We start from the raw sequence: 18,778 nt of genomic DNA on the forward strand, positions 1-18,778 counted from the left end.
TAACCCTGGTTTGTCTCAGACTCCCAATGAGCCTCCTGCCTCAGCTTCCCAAGTGCTATGATATAGGTATGTACCACCATGCTGGGCTCCCTGTCTTTTTTTTTTTTTTTTTTTTTTTTTTTTGTGGTACCAGGGATCGAACTCAGGACTTTGCACTTACAACAACTTATTCCACTGAGCTATCTCCCTGGTATGTCACTTACTATCTTTTTCACCTTGTCAGCCACTCATGCCTCAGTACTCCACTGTTACTGTGCCTCACCACCATAACCACCAGCTGATTCCTGCTGCTAAAGTCAGCCATCAGCATCCAGGACCTCAGCAGCCTCTGACTTTGCTGGACACTCCTTTCCTCAAACTATCTTCTTTCTATTCCATCCACCATTCCCTTTGGGTCCTCCTTCTGCTTCTCCAATCACTCTAGGGTGGCTAGGAGTTAAAAAAAGCACATTATATCATATATATCTTCCTCCTTGAGAAGAACTCAGACTATTACTAAATTATACAGACTTTGCTCCAGGGTTCTTTCTTCAGCTTTCTGCCTTTCATATCTCTCACATTCTCTGGGAGCTTGTAATCTCCCAGCTTCAACTCCACTACTTCCAATTCTGTCTCCAGACCCACAATTCTATCTACATACTGGCACCTCCATCCAGAATTTCCAACCCAAACGCCTGATCTCCACCACCTCCTCTTCTGAACACCCTCATTTCTCCTGTGTTCCCCTCTCAGAAACAAGTACTCCATCTACCCAGTCACTCAAACCAGAAATCTTGGTGTTTCTCAAATTTTCTCCTTTCACTGAGTTACCAAACTCAAAACTTATCTCCTCCAATTCTCCATCTCCACTGTCTCTGCTTTGGGACTGAGATATCTATCCAAATGATCTCCTCTCCTTCCCACACAGCTCTCATTGAGTGTTCTGAAAACCAACCCAATCCTTTTTCTCATTTCACATACTAATTACTTAAGAAATAATGCCCTAAATATTTAAAAATACAGTAATATTGTTGAGCCCTTCTGCTGTAGTCCTTGTTCCTAGGGATAGGTATTAAAGCCAAGCCTCATGCAGGCAAGACAAGCTCTCTAACATAGAGTTACATTCCAGCCCAGAGGTATTAGTGTATGAGGTATGTAGTACCATACAGAGCCTCAAAGAAGTTAAAGAGATTGGCCTACCTCAGAGTTAAGAAAGGGCATAGACTGGACTTAAACCCAAGCTCCTCTTCCTACATTTCACTCTGACCCTTTCAGTGTGACCCCTGCCAAACTTTTCAGGAGCCTCTCTCATACAGCCCTATTTCTACACTGTACTCTAACAATAATGGATTGCTACAGAAATTACTCAAATATCACTTCCCAGTCCAGCTGCTTCTTGCTGTATCCATGACTTCTGTGCCCATTTTCATAGGCCTTTATCTCCCTATGTTATAACTTCTTAAAAATCTGTCTCACAAAAACTGTATGTAAAACACCCCCAAAAAACTGTATGCATCAGGAATGGTGGCGCATGCCTATAATTCTAGAACTTGGGAGCCCAAGGTAAAAGGACCACTGTGAGTTCAAGGCCAGCCTTGGCTACATATTGAGTTCATAGCCTAAACTGTATTTCGAGACCTTCTCTCAAAAAACAATCTGTATGCTCCTTGAGAATAAAAACTGCATCCTTTTTGTACTTGGTATCCACAGCCCTAGCATAACTGTTGGCAAGCTGAATATATTTAATGATTGCTAAATAATCATTAGTACTTAAAATATTCTATGGGAGAAAAAATATTTTCCACTTTTTATTCAAGAGAATTTAACTATATACTGAATATGTCACTGTTTTACTGACACAATGATTAAATTTCATAACCTCCACTACTACTGAATCTTACATCCTCTTTGCTCCATGAATCAGATCTTCTGAGAATGTCTAGTAAGACTGCTACATGATATCTGTACTTGCCTAACTCCTATAAACTTATCTGGCAAAGCAGACCTGTCTGATTGTAAGCACCAAGACAGCCTAATTCATACCAGAATGGATTCCAAGGTGTCTGTTTTAAGAACAAGTACCTCATCCAGTTACAGCCCTGTGAACCAACGCTTGTTACCTGGCAATCTCCTGGTGGTAATCATAGTGCTCGTCCTGCTCCAGCCATTCCATGGATCCTGTGGTGGGATTGGTTCGCCCGCAGAAAATCTTCATGGTGCCAACCGGCTCTTCAGCATTGAAATAGAAACTTTGCTAATTCATGTCTTAGAGACAAATTTAATCATCAGAAATTTACTCAACCATCAAGGGCAGGACAACAAGAAAACAAAAAGGAAAAATAATCAAGAAATTGACAAAAATGTCAAAGCTACTGAAAATATTTCATCAGTAATCTTTCCAGCAAGAATTGGGCCAGGAATATAGCCCAGGAGTACAGTGCCTGCCTGGCAAGTGCAAGGTCAAGAGTTCAATTCCAAGTACAAAAAAAAAAAAAAATTCATATTCAGTACATAACCATCAAAAAATAAAAAAATAAATAAATTCAGAGCAGGCGTGGTGGCCCACACCTGCAATCCTAGAGGCTGAGGTACGAGGATCATTTCAAGTTCAAGACCAGCCTGGGATACAAAGTGAGCTCAAGGCCAGCTTGAACCGGGTAGTAAGACCTTATCTCAGAAAGACAATATATAAATTAATTAATTAATTCATATAGCTGTCTGGAAACTGGCAGTATTTAAAATAACCAAAAACAAACAAATAATTACCAGACTCATGTCTTGCACAGCTTGTCTCCCAAAAGAGATCCATTTGGGGTAGGCAGAGAAGAACCCCACTGCTGAGTCGGAAGGCACTTCTCAGCAGGTCCAGGCTCTGCTGCTAGTCTCCTACTCAGAAATCAGCAAGTAAGACACAGGCGTAGTGGCTCATGCCTGTAATACCAGAACTTGGGAGGCTGAGGCAGGAGGATCGTTGCAAGTTCAAGACCAGCCTGGGCTACAAAGTTCAAGGCCAGCCTAAACGGCATAGTAAGACCCAAAAGACAAAAGAAAAAAAAAGGGAAAGAAAAGGGAAAAAAGTCAGTAAGTATTCCACAATCCCCCTTTTATTATCTGAAACACCAGTGCTCCTAAATTTTCTTAAAGGCATTTTCTTGCCCAGAGTTTTTTACTTTCTTTCAACATATGGGCTAAGTAAATACTAAGTAACTTCCTATAGAAGCTTGTGGAAAACCATCTTTTCTGAAAAACATATGGCAGTCAATGCCTGATTAAAAATTGTCAATTTTCTTTTAGTAAAACTACTCCTAAAATCTTACCATATCATCTAATCTAGTGATTCTGAAATGTCCTGAGAACCCTAGTAGAAAACATACTGTACACTGAGAATCAATATACACATATGCATATAAAACTGAGTTACACAAAATATTGAAACCACCTACAGAGAAAGCCCTCTGTATGTCCTATTTTGTTTTTATTTTTTGTTTTTATTTTTTAAATTATTGGTCATGATACACCAAGTCCATCTCATCATGAGGTTGCAACCTGCAGTTTGAAAAGCACTGCTATAGTCAGTTCTGTGTATCACATATACTACTACTAAAGACAGAATATACAAAAGTTTTACAATCTGCAATGTGCTTTATTTTTTTTTTAAAGAATTATTTATTTATTTATTCATTCATTCATTCATTTTGTGTGTGTGGCCAGCTCAGCCCACGGGGGGAGGGGGGGGCTGTCTGGCATGTGGTGCTGGGGGATTGAACCGCGGTCCCTGTGTTTTGCTTAGCTTAGCTTGTTCTAAGTAGGTGCTTTAGACCACTGAGCCATCTCACCAGCCCCTGCAATGTGCTTTAGAAAATGGTCTGTGGGAGCCGGGGAGATAGTTCAGTGGAATAAGCACTTGCCTGGCAAGCGAAAGGACCTGAGTTCAATCCCCGGTTCCACCAAAAAATGGTCTGTGAGGGGCCAGGGAGATGGCTCAGTGGAATAAGCACTTCCCTGGCAAGCATAAAGACTTGAGTTCAATCCCCGGTTCCGCAAACAAACAAACAAGAAAATGGTCTGTGAAACTGTATAGTAAAAAGAAATAGGCAGACATAGTGGTGCACATTTGTAATCCCAGCAATTGGGATACTAAGGCAGGAGAATAGCCTCAAGCTCACAGCCAGCCTGGGCTACACAGTGACTTCAGGGCTCATCTCAACTACATAGTAAGAATCTGTCTGGGTGAAACAAACAAGAGAATAAAAGTATCGTATTTGGCTAAATGTTCAAAGAATGCTTAAAGGATATATAGAACCTGGTAGTGATTTATGCCCATAATCCTAGCACTCTGGAAGGGTGAATTAGGAGGATCATAAGTTCAAACCAGGCCTGGGCAACTTAGTGAGTCCCTGTCTCAAAAATAAATGTATGTATGTATGTATGTCTGGGGAATGTAGTTCAGTTCTAAGGCCACGTAGGTTCAATCCCTAGTATGGAAAAAAAAAAAAGACGGATACAAATGGAAGGTACTTTATCAGATGAAAAAGGCTTAGAGATTCATATACATCGACTGAATAAATCAGTTCAGTTAATGAAAAAGGAGGCAAGTATGTTGGTGAGATCCACATAAGGAAAAGTTTTGAAACCCTTATCCTGTGGTCCGTGAGAATTCCAAAGATTAAGACAGTAGGAAAGAACTCTGATAAATGGAATTCTTCTATTGTCTGTGATACTTCTGAAAGCATAACTAGAGTACAATACCTTTTCAAAACTCTTAAGTCATCGGCGTCAGTGCTGGAGATTGAACCCAGGGACTCCAGCATGTTAGGCCAGTGCTCTACCACCGAGCCATATCCTCCCCAGTCCTGAATCAGTAATGTTTGAAGATGGGAACTGTATTAACAATTTCCTGAACTTTGAATAAGCATTACATACTCATAAGTAAATACCCTTAGATTATTATGATTGTCTGCTCAGAAAAAAATACAACAAATATTGTCAAATTCAGATTATTTTGTTTAGTGAAATTCTGTATTTCTAATTTTTATTATCATTATGTCGTATTTTCTTTAAAAAAATAAAACCTCACATTTCTTGTAGATACCAGGAATAAATGGAAGCCATTATGCCAAAATGTAACAGCATTATTAGCGCAGTTCAGAGTAAATATTCTGGACATTCACGCAAAACTCACTAAATACCTTCAATAAACAAAGCATTGTGTTAGGGGCTGGTGCCACCACTATAAACTATACAGAGAAGGTCCTTATCCTTCAAGAATTTACATTGTAAAGGGAGAGAGTAATATAAACAGTTACAGACTATTTGAGTGCCAAGTAAAAGCCACCAGGGCACTATGTAAAGAATACAAGATTATGAAAGATTTTTTGAGGAAAGCAGCTTTTAAATTGGGATTTGAGGGGCTGGTGAGATGGCTCAGTGGTCTAAAGCGCCTACTTAGAACAAACTAAGCTAAGCAAAACCCAGGGATTGCAGTTTAATCCCCCAGCACCACATGCCAGCCAGCCCCGCCCCCTGGTGGGCTGAGCTAGCCACACACACAAACACACACACACACAACAAATAAATAATTTTTTAAAAATAAAAAAAAAAATTGGGATTTGAAGGCCAGCTTGGGTAAAAGTTAGGAGACAGTAACTTATTTTGTGAGGTGCTGGGGGTTAAAGCCCGGGGCCTTGTGCATGTTATGCAAGTGCTCCACCATTGAGATCCCTGGCCATTTACTTATTTATCTTTATTCTGAGGCAGGATCCTGCTAAATCCAGGCTTGCCTAGAACTCAGTTCTCCTGTCTGACTTGTAGTAGGTGGAATTACAAACTTATACCACCGTAGCTGCTAAATTTAGCTGGAATCTTTACTCTTAACTTTTCCAAAAATGGGCTATGAGAAGAATGAGACACACAACTAAAATGTGATAAAACTGAATGACTGACGCGCTTTGCGAAGAAACGGTAAGAGTTTATAGAGGTGGACTTCTGCAACTCACACCAGACTTTTTGGCTTCGACATTTGAATTTTACTCTAAGTACACCCAGTAGGAACCACCCAGGGATTCTAAGCAGAATTATGTCTCTGCAGGGTACACACTTACAAGACTGGTATGTAAATAGATTGGCTTCCCACTACACAGAACAGTGACTAAGAATGGCGAACTATTAAGAGTCCTCTGAAAAGTGTCACCCTATTCGGGTGCGAAGGCTGGAGCCATGTACGACTGGGTATGGGTCTGTGTGGCTGACTGGACGCTCTAGGCACGAGTGCTGTGATCTAAGTTCCACACTGTGGTCTTTAGACCCAGAGAAGGCAATCGCCTGGCTGGTCCGAGGAGCTAGAACCGAGCTGCAGCTCCGCTCTCCCGCCAGCCAGGGCGCTCTCGGAGCCGCCTCACGCGGACCTCAGTAAAGATTCCAAAGAGACGCGTTACTCGGCCCCACGGTAAATTCAGGCTAGGTGCCTCCGCCGAAGCTCTAGGGTTGAGGACAGGACGCGGGCTGGACTCAGGCCCCTAACCACGATCCCACCTTCCCAGTACACCAGGCACCTCACCAGCAGCGAGGAACATTCCTTCTAGCTCCGCCGCCAACGCCATCTTGCCGCTGAAGAGGCGCGCAGGGGCAGAATCACAGGGCGCCCGCAGAGCATGCCGGGAACCGTGCCCACAACGGAACTGGATTGCTCTTCCTCCGCTCCACGAGCTTTCCCCATAGTGCCTCGCGACAGCCGCTATGGAGGCCGGCAGGACTGCGGTGCTCCGAGTAAAGCGAAAGCGTAATGCGGAGCCCGCCGAGGCTCTGGTGTTGGCGTGTAAGCGCCTCCGAAGCGATGAGATCGAGTCAGTTACTCAGGAGACACCAAAGTGTCTGGACCGAGCGGCGGAGAATAATGTCTTTCAGTTGGTGGCCACCGTGCGCTCCCAGGTATTAGACGAGGATGCGGCCTATGTAGAGGGATTTAGGGCTTTGCTGCGATTCCCTAAGCCTTCTGTCCTCCTTACAGACCCTTTCAAACCCTTTCTGACATCCCCTCCTCTAGGAAGAGCCGATCCAGCCACTCGTGCGGGCTGCCCTGCGCCCTTACCGAGGCAGCCAGCAGCGTATTCGCCGAGATCTTCGCGCCACAGCTGGCGAGATTAGGAAAGAGGGCCGCTACCGGGTGGTCTCCGGCCGCCGAGCGTCAGGGACCGCCGGCAGCCTGGAGTCTGAATACACGCCAGGGACTTCAGAAGCTGTCGGGGATTCAGGCTTCCAGTTGGTGGACCTGGTACATGAGGAGGGAGACCCAGAGGCCGCCACTATCGACTCCAGCAAAGTGAGTGTCACTTTATGGGCACCAAGTGTCCCTGAATAATAGTGCCGGAAATGTGTCTGAGACCAGGACATGACCAAGAGGCACACGGTAACTTTGGGGATGGATAATTCATCCGGCCTGATTGGCTCATTGTACTGATTTGGGTTTCATTCTATGTGTATCTACTAAGAGCCTATTATGTGTCGGGTATTATTTTGAAGAGAGTCGTGAAACAAGTAAACACATTGTCATAGTGGTAAGGGCTGGTGAAGTAGCAGGAAAAAGAACAGTGCCGTTTCCACGAAATTCTCATTGGAAAGAAAACATTTGAGTAGATTTGAAGGTCAATCACTTGTCTTGTTACTGTGATAAAATACCCAACACTCACAAGTTAAAGGAGGAAAAGTTTATTTTGGCTCACAGTGCCTAGCGGTTTCAGCCTATGGTTGGCAGGCTCCCAGGCAGGGTGGCTTGGCAGAGGAAAAATACCTGGTAATGTGGTGGCAAGAAACGGGTCAAAGGAGGAAAGAGGTACATCCTTCCAGTCCACACACCACCTCCTCTGAACATCACATTTAGCTGGGAGCTCATCAGAGAATTAATCCACTGGTGAGTGTCACACCCCCATGATCCACTCACCTCCTCAAACTGCCACCTATGAGGATGTGAGGCTTTGGGAGGGAAGAGTACATTTAAATACAAACCATAACATTAAGGATATTTGGGGAAGGGGCAGACAATAAAATATTCTTTACCTGAAAGTGTAAAGACCCTGAAGCCTAATTGGTCTGGTGTTTGCAAGGTCAGTGTATCTAGAGTCCAGGGAGAAAAAAGAGGGAGGGCCGGCCAAATAGCTCAGTTTAAAGTGCTTAGGGCTGGTGAGATGGCTCAGTGGTCTAAAGCACCTATTTAGAACAAGGTTAGCAAAGCACAGGACCGTGGTTACAGTTCGATCATCCAGCACCACATGCCAGCCAGCCCCACCCCCTGGTGGGCTGAGCTGGCCACACACATACACACAAATAAATAAATAAATTTAAAAAAAAAATAAAAAAATAAAAAAATAAAGCGTCTGCTTAGACACAGGGGCCGAGGATCCCCGGGTGCGCTGAGATGACGATTGAGACTGGGCACCTGGAAGTGATGGGACATTTCACTTTTAAGCTGTTCTTTCCAGTAGAAAGATTATAGATGTGGGCTGGCGAAATAGTTCAGCAGTAAATGCCTGCTTAGGCAAGTACAGGGACCAGGTTCAATCCCTGGCACCACATGTTGCACTGGATCCACCCCCAATGAGACTGGGTATGGTGGTGCACATCTGTAATCCAAGCATTGAAGAGGCTGAAAATAGGATCACTACAGAATCCAAGCTGTGTAGCGAGACCCTTTACCAAATACATTTTGAAAAATAATTATAGATGAGTCCACTTTGTGATTAAAAACAAGATGTCAGTGTAAGGCAAGTCAAATGATACAATAGTGGTCACCTGTACTTGCCTTTGGCCTCTCAGAAGTCCCACAGAATGCCAAGCCATTTCAGGGTCAGCCCATGGACTCCCAGGGGAAGAGCATCATATCAAAGAAACTCAGAGAAGACGTGTAGAAGCATGTTTGACCACACTTGGGAATAAGACTGGCCAGCTCATCTTGTTTCCCCATCCTCTCATCAGGCCAGGCTTCCCAGAAGTTTTTTTGTCTCAGCCTAGCACAAAAGAGCAGGATGTTTATCTTACAGGTTTCTATTTGAAAATAAGTACCACATAGTTAGTTAAGGAGATACTAACAGGGAGAACTGTAGCAGGCCTGCCTTCACTCGGTGGGTTTCTCCTCTTGGAGCATCGTGTTTTGTGCTTTCATTTGTGTTTTTATTACAGACTTCTGATCCAGATGTGATCCTCTGCAATTCTGTAGAGCTGATCCGTGAGCGGCTGACTCTATCTGAGGATGAGCCAGCAGTTGGACACCAGGAGGAACAGAAGCATGATGACTACGTCTATGACATTTACTGTTTGGAGATGGCCACTCCAGGGTGGATTGAGAACATCCTCTCTGTGCAACCTTATACCCAAGAATGGGAACTGGTAAGGGGCCCATGAGGGAGGGCATATGATAACCTAAGCTCTTTCAAGTTTTGCCTCACAGGGCTCCATTCCTGAAAAAAGTTTTAGTTCTTATTTTTATTTGAAAGGATTTTATGTTTTTGGTTTCAGATAGGATCTTCCTATGTAGTCCAATCTGGCCTGGAACTTACTATGTAACCTAATCTGGCCTTAAACCCAATATTCTGCCTCAGCCTCCTGAGTGCTGCTATTACAGGTGTGTGCCACCAAACCCAGCTTATGTTTTTATTTTATCTTGAAAGCACAACCCCTTGATGAAAGCAAACATCCTAAAGCCATTATTCTTAAATGCTAATATGATCAGTGAAAAGAGAATAGCACCCATCACCCAGACACTGAAAAATGCACCTTATCCTACACCTATGCTAGAACTGTAATTTGGCAATGAAGATTCTGTCAATGGATACTGGATACTGTTTGGCTCCTACCTACTCCAGTCTTCCTGCATCCTCTACTCTCAAGCTTGTGTTGGACCTTTGGCATCCCCCATATCACTCTTCATGTGACTGCCCTTTAGGAATCTGAAGATTGCTGCCATTTGTGTTAAGAGCTACTGTTTCTCTCTACCCTTGTCCTCTTCTGGTGGAACTGGAGTGTGACATCTGAGCTGGGCTCTTTTTTTCTTTTTCTTCTGTATTTAGGACAAGGTCTACAGGGTCTACCAAGTCTCATAGTAGATTGGACTCATAGTGATTCTCCTGTTTTCAGCCTCCCAAGTGCTGGGATTACAGGTACATGCCATGGGCAAAGCCAGCACACATGCTGGGGATCAAACCCCAGCTGCTGCACTCTGCCTAATCAGGCACTTTAGTCTGCTGAGCTATCAGGCTGACCCTTGAGCTGGGCTCTTGATAGAGGGCTACTATGACTCCCCTCATAGCACAAGATCTGATTTCTTGTGCAGCAGAGCCAAAATAACTCCCAGTCTTTCGTTTCCAAGTGGCCCTTTTACCTGAATCTTCCCAAGGTAGTATGCTAATCGCTTCCTGCAAAGAACATTTGGACTTAGATTTATGTTTGTGTTGAGATGCGCAGGTGAATGATGATGAGCAACCAGAAGACACCTATGAAGATGAAGATGATGAGAACAGTGAGAATAACTGGCGCAATGAATACCCAGAAGAAGAGAGCAGCAATGGAGAGGAAGATTCCAGGGGTGAGTGGCAGCCTAGATGGGAGGAAACTAGTAGGCCCAAGTCTGAGGTGACGGCGTAATCGATCAGTATGTCTCAGCTTTGTCCCTTCTTTCCAGAGGAACTGTTGAGAATGTAATGTCAGTCAAGTGTGGCGGTTCAGATCCTTAGTTCTATTGCTGCCTGAGTCTTATGCAGATTACTTTACTGAGGCTTATGTTCTCCCCAGAAAATTGGACAATACTGTACCAACTTCAGTGATTTAGATTAAGACATGTAGTTTTTTGTCCCTTTCCCTCATTCCATTAGGAAATTAAGCGGGACATGCCTATAATCCCAGTACCCACACTCAAGAGGCTGAAGCCGGAGGATCATTGAGTTCAATGTGTGCCTGGGATACAAAATGAGTGGAAGGCCAGCCTGAACTGCATAGTGAACCCTTGTCTCAAAAAGGCAAAAAAGAAATTGGTAGAGGACTCAGGATATAGCTCAGTGGCACAGTACCTGCCTGACAAGTGTGAGGTTCAGAGTTTAATTCCCAATTAACCCTACCCTACCAAGAGAGAAATTATTAGAGGCTCACTAGTAGAGTAGGACTAAAGTTTTCATGAGTCAGTTATCTAATCTCTCAAGATTGCATTTTTAGCTGGTTTGTTTTTGTTTTAGCTAAGGTCTCTGTAGTTCAGGCTGGCCTCAAACTCACAGCAATCCTTGTGTGATTGCCTCAGCCTCCCAAGTGTTAGGATTACAGGCATGTGTCACCATACCTAGCCCAGCTATTGTTTTTTGTCTTTTTGAAACAGATTCTCTATATAGTTTAGGCTGGCCTTGAGCTTACTATGCAGCCTTGGCCTCCTGAGTGCTGGGATTACAGGTGAGTGCTGGGATCACAGACATGTGCCACCACACCCAGCCCAGCTGTTTTGAGAAAGATGCAGTACTGCTGTGGTACCTAGAAGAAGAGGAAGGAAAGAACCCAGATTCTCTGGTGACTGCTACATTCTCTAAGTATAGCCAACAAAAATCATTTCTAGGTGTATAAAATAAAGGAACAGTTATTCAGACAATGGAATAAAGTCCTGTGGGGAAAATCATAAAACACTAGTGTTAACTTTGTGTAGATGGAAGAAATATAGTTTGTTGTTTTGGTTTTTTTTGTTGTTGTTGTTGTTATTTTTTTAAGAAAAAGAAAGTTCTGTATTCAAATTTTTTTTATTAAGCAAGTATTTTTTTAAATGGAGAACAAAAACAGACTTATTTGAAAAGGGGCTTTTCTATAGTCTAAAACCATACAGTGAGAGTACATTCCTGGTATCTTCTAGGTTCTGATGAGTATGACAGCCTGAGTGAAGAAGAAAGAGGCAGCAGGCAACAGATCTGGCACAAATACCCTTTGGATGTACAGAAGGAGTTCGGCTACGATAACCTGGATTCAGACTGAAGGGATTATACTATCCATGAGGTTCTACCACAGACCCAAGAAGTCTCTGCTTAGGGTTAACTGGCCTGGTCACATGCTCTTGGTCACATACCTAGCTGAAGAGAAGGAAGAAAAAAGCATACCAAGCAGTACCATCCCAGCCCACCAAAAAGCTAATAGTGTAAGTCTTCCACTCCTAATAGAGCCCCTTGGTGTCAATCAAAAGTGACTAAAATCTGGCAAAAAACAGTTGTGTAAAATGTAAAGTTCCTCTCACTTCCATGAGGCATTGTTCCTGGCTTTTTAGTTCAAAGGCAAAGCCAAACGGTTTCAGGAGAGGTTTTTAGTTATATTAGCTGTAAGATTCTGCTTTCCCTTACCAGCAGACTGCCTGCCACCATAAAAGGCTTTAATAATGGGCACCTGGGAGAGCTACAGTGGGTCCCTTACAGCAGCAGTCTGGACAATAACAGCTTTTAGGGCAGGAAGTAGAATCTGTCTAAGCTGTGATGTTAACAGCTACCTTGCCTCCTAGCCTCTTACTGTGACAATGATGTAAAGATTCCTGTCATGTTTTGGCAGTGGTGCCAAGAAATAGTATGCATAAATGTGTTGCTCTGGGGGGGGGGGGTTGGTTTGTTGTTGTTTTTGTTTTTGTTTTTTTTTTGCAGAACCGGGGAGTATTGCTCTGTTTAATAAAACTTTTCAACATGGAAACAAGCAATTCCTTCACAAAAACTGTTTTAGACAGGGTCTTGCTATGTACTTTAGAAGGGGCTTGAACTCAGCCATGCATCCTACCCAGTTTGGCCTCCCAACTCATGCTGATCCTTCTGCTTCAGCCTCAAAAGTGCTAGGATGGCAGGCATATGCCACTGTGCCTTGCTTAAAACCTTTAAGTCTGAGTCATAGGTGTTTTCCTACTATACTTTCACCTCATGAAAAAGGGGTAGTGTGGCAAAAATTTCAGAATTAACCTTAGTGAGGACTTCAGGAAGAATGCACATCCTCAACTTCGCTTTCTATTTAAAACTTTACTATTCATAGCACTCACCAAAATTAAACTATAGTCATCCCTTGGTGTCCATGGGTTATTGGTTCCATGATTTCCTGTGAATACCAAAATCCAGATTCTAAGGTCCTTTGTATAAGGTGATGTATTTTCACATCATAACTCTTGCACATCCTCTATATACTGTCATCTCCAGATTATTTATAAAACCCAACATAATACAAATGATATGCAATTGTTATATATGTATTGTTTGGGGAATAATGGCAAGAAAAAATAAACCTATACATGTGTAGGACAGATGCAGTTTTTACCCCAAGTATTTTCTCATCCACAACTGTTCTTTTGTTGTTGTTTGTAATTTCTTTAGGGAAGGGCCTACAAGGTGTTCAGGGTCTCACTACTAGATTGGACATGTAGTGATCCCCCTGTTTACAGCCTCCCAAGATCTGGGATTACAGGCGCAGGCCACCATGGCCAGTCTCAATCGCCTTCTCAGTGCCCCTGGAGGGGGGAGGGGGCCACAGCAGACCCGGGGATCCAACTCGCAGCCTTTGTGCCTGCTTGCAGGTGCTTTAATTCACTGCTCTATTTGGCTGGCCCCACAGCTGTTTCAAACGGAAATGCAGGGTCCTTATTTTGGTACCAGAATTTGTATCTCTAGTCAGCAGATTTTTCCTCTACTCCTTTCCAAATCCTAGCTGTCCTGTGAGTTAGTGTTTATTTTCCTAACATTATCCTATAGAACAGAGGGATTTGCTTTATATCTACACTGTGCAATAGTAGCCATTAGCTATCTGTACCTATCATTTGCAATCTAATACACTGAAAAATAGTAATTTATTGCTGTTGTTTTTGTGGAGATAGGGTCTCTCTGTCTCTGTTCAGGCTGACCTTCAACTTACTATGTACCCCTGAACTTGTACTCCTGCCTCAGCCTTCTGAGTGCTAAAATTATAGGCATGTTCCACCAGGCCCAGCTTTTATTTCATTTTAATTGAGCTCCTCTTAAGGCAGTCTCAACTAGCCAAAAAAAAAAAAAAAAAAAAAAAAAAATCCTCCATTTTAATTCAGCTCCATGTGAGTGGCAGCTACTGGCAACACAAAACCTTTGAGGTATACTATTTCCTCTAAGAATTTGTCTCTGGGGCCGGGGAGATGGCTCAGTAGGATAAGCGCTTGACTGGCAAACTCAAGGATCTGAGTTCAATCCCTGGTTCCGCAAAAAAAAAAAAAAAAAAAAAGAATTTGTCTCCAACTGTCACATGAGAAGGTGCCTTCTTCCCACCTCTTTAAGATTCTCTACTACTCTGACCCATTCTTTCATTTTATCTCCATTTTGTAGCCTTTATCTACATTAGTTCCTAGCTGTTAGGAGTTGTTAGCCAACAAAGGTACAATTCCATATTGCAAGTAATAGGCAACAACTTGATGTCTAATATTAGTCATAGTAAACCAAAGATTAAAAAACACTCTACCACTGTAAATGTGCTTACCATTATTTGTATGCCAAAATTAAAGGGCTGACAACTTCATAAACTGCCCAGCAGAAAATGGTACAAACTGTACTACAGCAGAAGGGATTAACACACCAGGAGGACTTAAGGAGACAAAGACTTGTTGGAAATTAACTCTGCTGTAAAGCTTGTGGTGAGTGCTTTAGAAGTCTGGCTTTCCTCCCACAAAAGGGTTCATGGGAAAGTCTGTCCAGCCCAAAGGCAAAGAATGCTGCTTCTATCTGATGACATGGCTCACTAAGCAAGGACTGGGGCACCTGTAGTGAGGCCTTCGTTTTTCCTATCACTGAAGCCACTGGGGGGCAGCAAATTCCTGAGATTAGCTGGTTATTGTGGGGTGAATGCTACAGCCAGGGTCAGGGATCCTCAAAACCAACACATTCTGCTTTAAAGATTGACTCCAGAAGAGCCCTGGGATGGGTGCCAACTTGGCTCGGCAAGGAAGCATGTTTATATAGATTAAGCAAGTCAGCCTTTGGATAAGACTTCTTGTCATTAGGCAAGAATTTGCTACATAAATCCCAAACCCATGACAGTAGGAATGCCACCCCCTTACGTTCTCACAGATGTACACCCTGAACCAAAGGCAGCTGTGATCATGTTCCCCTAAATCTTTATTGAGCAAATGTATGTCCAGAGATGCTCCCTTATCTGTGACAAGCCAGTCTGGTGAAGAATGGTCAGGCGAGGAGATTGCCTCATAGTTCTTGTCTTTACTGTTGACCAATTCTAAAACCTAAGGAAAGTTGTCCAAGGAGTGTGCTAAGCTAGCAGGTTCTTCTGGGCCCAAGATGATCTGCTGTACAAGCCACTGCAGCCACCTGCTCTTGAGAGAAACATCCATATAGGCCAAATCTGTTGCTCTGACCTGAGCGGATGGCCCACCTTGAGCACCAAAAGTTGTTGCTTCCGCTATTATAGTCAGTCAGCTGAGTGTCCAAACTGAGGTTGAAGCAGCTTTTCTCCTAGAGTCTTCACTGATGACCACAGGGAGAAAACAGAAGTCCGGAAAGTACCAAGCTCTTCCTGAGACTACAGCCCCATCTGGCCTCTGGCAAGGGAAGGCCAGTAGAAGAGAACTATACTATTCCCATAATTCACGGAGCAGCTAGTAGTGTAAACAATGCCTGGTACTCAGGTCAGAAGAGAGAATGCAGCCTGCATAGTTTTTCAGAACAGAAAATATTTCCAGCACCAGGGTGGGCTTGCTTGGGTCTGCACAGCAGTCCCTTACACCTGCCCATACAGAGAGGAACAAGTATTTGATGACTTGGGTCAGTGAGATGCTCTTCAACTCACTGACAGTTGAAAGACCAGGTGATCCACCTGAATTCCAGAACATTATAACACTCAATGTTCATACCAGAAACCCAGAAATTTACTATCAACTAGAACAAAAACCTAACATCTCAATAAATAAAGGATTATCCTTCAAAATAGTGTTACCAGACTTCTGACTCAAAAATTTGTTCAACTGTTCTGGCTGGACCTGAGTCAGGTGCTAGTAACATGTTGATCTATGTACTAATGATGTAATAAGTATATGCTTTTTTAAAAAAAAATCAAAGTTTATCTTTGCAGGTAAGACTCAACAGATTATGTGAAATTCAGCATAAAATCTATTGTCAGAATCATGTCTGGAACCAGAAAGACTCAGTTTTGGGTACTGTGAATTTTTAAGCATAACCTGTTACATTGAGCACTAATCTTGTGCACAATTGGTGTTCCAGATTAACAAATAATGGAATATAGGGGTTTGAATTTGGTGGCAGTCATACCATTCCCACTTTGCTGTAGAGATGCTGCTTCTCAGCTAGAGCAGTGAGGTTTTTCCCAGCCTGTTTCAGGCCCCTGGCCTCCACAGAATCACCAGGGTTCCAGCTAGAAGGGGTGCAATTGGGTGGCCAAGACCAACTTATTCTGGAGCCAGCAGCTTTCCTTCTTTCTTAAAGACTTTAAAAGCACAAATACAATCCAAGCAAATTCAATCAGGCAGGCAGGACCTCCTCAATAAGATGGACAATCTATACATAGAGGGATCCTGTGCCTTTAAGAATAGGGACCCACAAATAAGCAGTCAACCTTGTCAAGAGGGACCTTCAGTGGGCACTGTTGAGACCCTGAAAAGATTTCCTCCTGTTGTGCGTACCACTGGTGTGTGAAGTTTCAAGATAGGTAATTCCTCTTGCAGAAGTCAAGAAATAGGAAAAACACTGTTCCCACACTGGTTAAGGAAGCTGTGCTGTCTATCCTCCCCAAAAAACAAAAGCATACAACCCTGTCTCCAGGGAAGAATTGTGAACCAGTTAAAGAAATGGTAGCATTGTATGTCAGGTAGGTGGACCTGATCAGAGAAAAACTTACAAAAAGTAGCTACTTTGTATACTCCTGGTTCAAACTTTAAACTGCTATGAACCACCAGCCCTCTTCATCAGCCTAGCACTGCAGCTTATAAAGTGTTTGCCAAGATCACCCCCATCCACCAGGAGAAATACTACCACTCCCCTGTTCCCCACCTTCCCCTCCATCCTGAGCTCCCCACCTTCAGACTGGCCCCAACCCTGAGTATCCTCCCATAGCTTACCAATGAGTGAGCATTGGCCCTGAGCCCCCTTATAGAATGAGTCAACAAGCTCCTTTAATTCAGGTATCTGGACTTTGATGGATAACTCGCAAGTAGCCAGCCTTCCGGATCTTGAGGGTTGTTACCTCTGGCCTCTAGTCAGTTTTCCTCTCAACCTTTGTCTCTTCGGTTACATCTAGCTCAGTCAGGACACAAAAGCAAAGTTGTTGGGTGACTCTGGTGATAGTAGCTAAATAAAAATAGAGAAGTATAGGACATAGCAAAAACATTTAGTAACTGTCCTAACCTGAACACAGAAAGCTAAAAGCACATCTGTGGCTCCCTCCCCACCTGTGTCTTGGTCATCCTGAGCCTGGTTTTGCCCCTTATTCCCAACCCTCACTGTCCTCCAGTCCATGCCCAGAGCGTCTGAGATAGGACGACTTGACTTCTCAGGGAGATTACTCTGTCAGGAGGGTGTGCTTTGACCATAACACGACATGGAAGTTAGAACTAAAGTGATCATGTCAATATCTTTTTTTTTTTTTTTCCCGGAACCTGGGATTGAACTCAGGCCTTTGTGCTTGCCAGGGAAGCGCTTATGCCACTGAGCCATCTCCCTGGCCCCCAAGTCAATATCAAAAGAGAAGTCTGGTGGGACATTCAGGTCTTATGTTCCAGAAAATTGAGTAGAGCAAAGAAAGTTGTTAGCCTCTGTGGGCACACAACCAGTGGGTGACAGGGCAAGGAGAAGCTCACCCAGGATTCTCCGAATGAAGAGTGGCCTCTGGGACTCCGGCAGGTAAATACCCAGGAAGTAGACAGGAACCCCAGAAAGGGCGATTCCAATGCCAATGAGAGAATTGATGGTATCAATGAAGAGAGGCACAACCACCAGAAATATGGAGCATATGCAGAACACGATAGGGAAAAAGAGGCTCAGCTGCAGTGGAGAAGGAGTAAAACATTAAGGTCAGAGGGAAAAAAACAGCATGGGCAAGAAGACCCCTTGGGAAGAAGACCCATCCCTCCTACTCTGCACAGAACTAACCTTGAGAGGCCGAGAGCGTTCGGGCTCCTTCCAGCGAAGGTAAAGCTGTCCAACGACAGAGAGGCCCACAAAGAACCAGTAGCTGAAGCTGAAGTAGTTGATGAGCAGGAAAACATCCTCCACAATGAGGTAGATGAGTGTCATGGTGCACTGTCAGGGAGGAATGGAGTGCAGAGGAGAAAGCGCTTGCACCAGCAGCCAACCCAAAGAGACTGCCAGCCTGGACTCTCAGATCTGACGTGGCATCACCAGATTAGCAATTTCCAGTGAGCCTGGGCACCGGGTAGGTCCTTTCTTCACACTAACCCTAGAGTCAGCATCTCTCCCTCTTTTATCCTCATTGCCTCCCTTCTCGATGCAAGCACTGTAACAAGGGCAACCCTACATGCACCAACCTCGGCATGAAACTTGTGTCCCAAGACTTGCAAACCAGGCATGCAAATGGAGGAAATACCTCCAGAACCATCCCATCACCTGGGGCTTTAGATACTCAGATTAGCAAAATGGATGCGTGCACCCTGAGGAGAAATATTATGGCAGAACTTGCCCTCGGGATGGGGGAATGAGGAGTCCTAGAGGACAGGGGTCAGCGACCTCAGTGCTGGGACAAGGATAAGTTTGTTTAAACTTTTTTTTTTTTTTTTTTTTTTGTCGAATGCCTTCAGGACACTTTTGGCCAGGGGGAG

At 43.7% G+C, this 18,778-nt stretch overlaps 3 protein-coding genes across 4 annotated transcripts in view; 1 reads left to right on the top strand and 2 right to left on the bottom strand.

Annotated features, from left to right (window-relative positions):
• Nucleotides 1-2,964, bottom strand: part of Prmt7 (protein arginine methyltransferase 7) — a 47,534-nt gene extending 44,570 nt beyond the window's left edge. Inside the window, exons 1-2 of the mRNA XM_004625836.3 lie at nt 2,746-2,964; nt 2,100-2,208 (exon numbers count right to left, since the gene is read on the bottom strand). Coding sequence (XP_004625893.2) covers nt 2,100-2,208; nt 2,746-2,788 — 152 coding nt within the window. The 5' untranslated portion in view covers nt 2,789-2,964. The remainder of the gene's footprint in view (nt 1-2,099; nt 2,209-2,745) is intronic.
• A 3,732-nt stretch (nt 2,965-6,696) lies between these two features.
• Nucleotides 6,697-13,291, top strand: Slc7a6os (solute carrier family 7 member 6 opposite strand). The gene is made up of 5 exons (XM_004625837.2): nt 6,697-6,906; nt 7,022-7,297; nt 9,151-9,357; nt 10,432-10,552; nt 11,852-13,291. Exons 1-5 carry the CDS (start codon nt 6,715-6,717, stop codon nt 11,968-11,970), a joined length of 915 nt encoding a protein of 304 aa, XP_004625894.1. The 5' UTR covers nt 6,697-6,714; the 3' UTR covers nt 11,971-13,291.
• Nucleotides 13,292-15,069: 1,778 nt separating this feature from the next.
• The window catches only part of Slc7a6 (solute carrier family 7 member 6), a 40,296-nt gene continuing 36,587 nt past the window's right edge, over nt 15,070-18,778 (bottom strand). For both annotated transcript variants that reach the window (XM_023709375.1, XM_004625838.2), the window contains exons 8-10: nt 18,093-18,242; nt 17,801-17,984; nt 15,070-17,291 (exon numbers count right to left, since the gene is read on the bottom strand). In XM_023709375.1, coding sequence (XP_023565143.1) covers nt 17,197-17,291; nt 17,801-17,984; nt 18,093-18,242 — 429 coding nt within the window. In that variant the 3' untranslated portion in view covers nt 15,070-17,196. The remainder of the gene's footprint in view (nt 17,292-17,800; nt 17,985-18,092; nt 18,243-18,778) is intronic.

Source organism: Octodon degus, unplaced genomic scaffold, assembly GCF_000260255.1.
Source record: "Octodon degus isolate 3935 unplaced genomic scaffold, OctDeg1.0 scaffold00011, whole genome shotgun sequence".
Lineage (NCBI taxonomy): Eukaryota > Metazoa > Chordata > Mammalia > Rodentia > Octodontidae > Octodon > Octodon degus.

What these genes read in the sequence shown, in the direction of transcription:
- Slc7a6os (XM_004625837.2), top strand. Translation starts at nt 6,715, where the DNA reads ATGGAGGCCGGCAGGACTGCGGTGCTCCGAGTAAAGCGAAAGCGTAAT. An exon ending in TGGCCACCGTGCGCTCCCAG is followed by an intron (nt 6,907 to 7,021) that starts GTATTAGACGAG and finishes CCCCTCCTCTAG; the next exon opens with GAAGAGCCGATCCAGCCACT. An exon ending in TGGAGAGGAAGATTCCAGGG is followed by an intron (nt 10,553 to 11,851) that starts GTGAGTGGCAGC and finishes GGTATCTTCTAG; the next exon opens with GTTCTGATGAGTATGACAGC.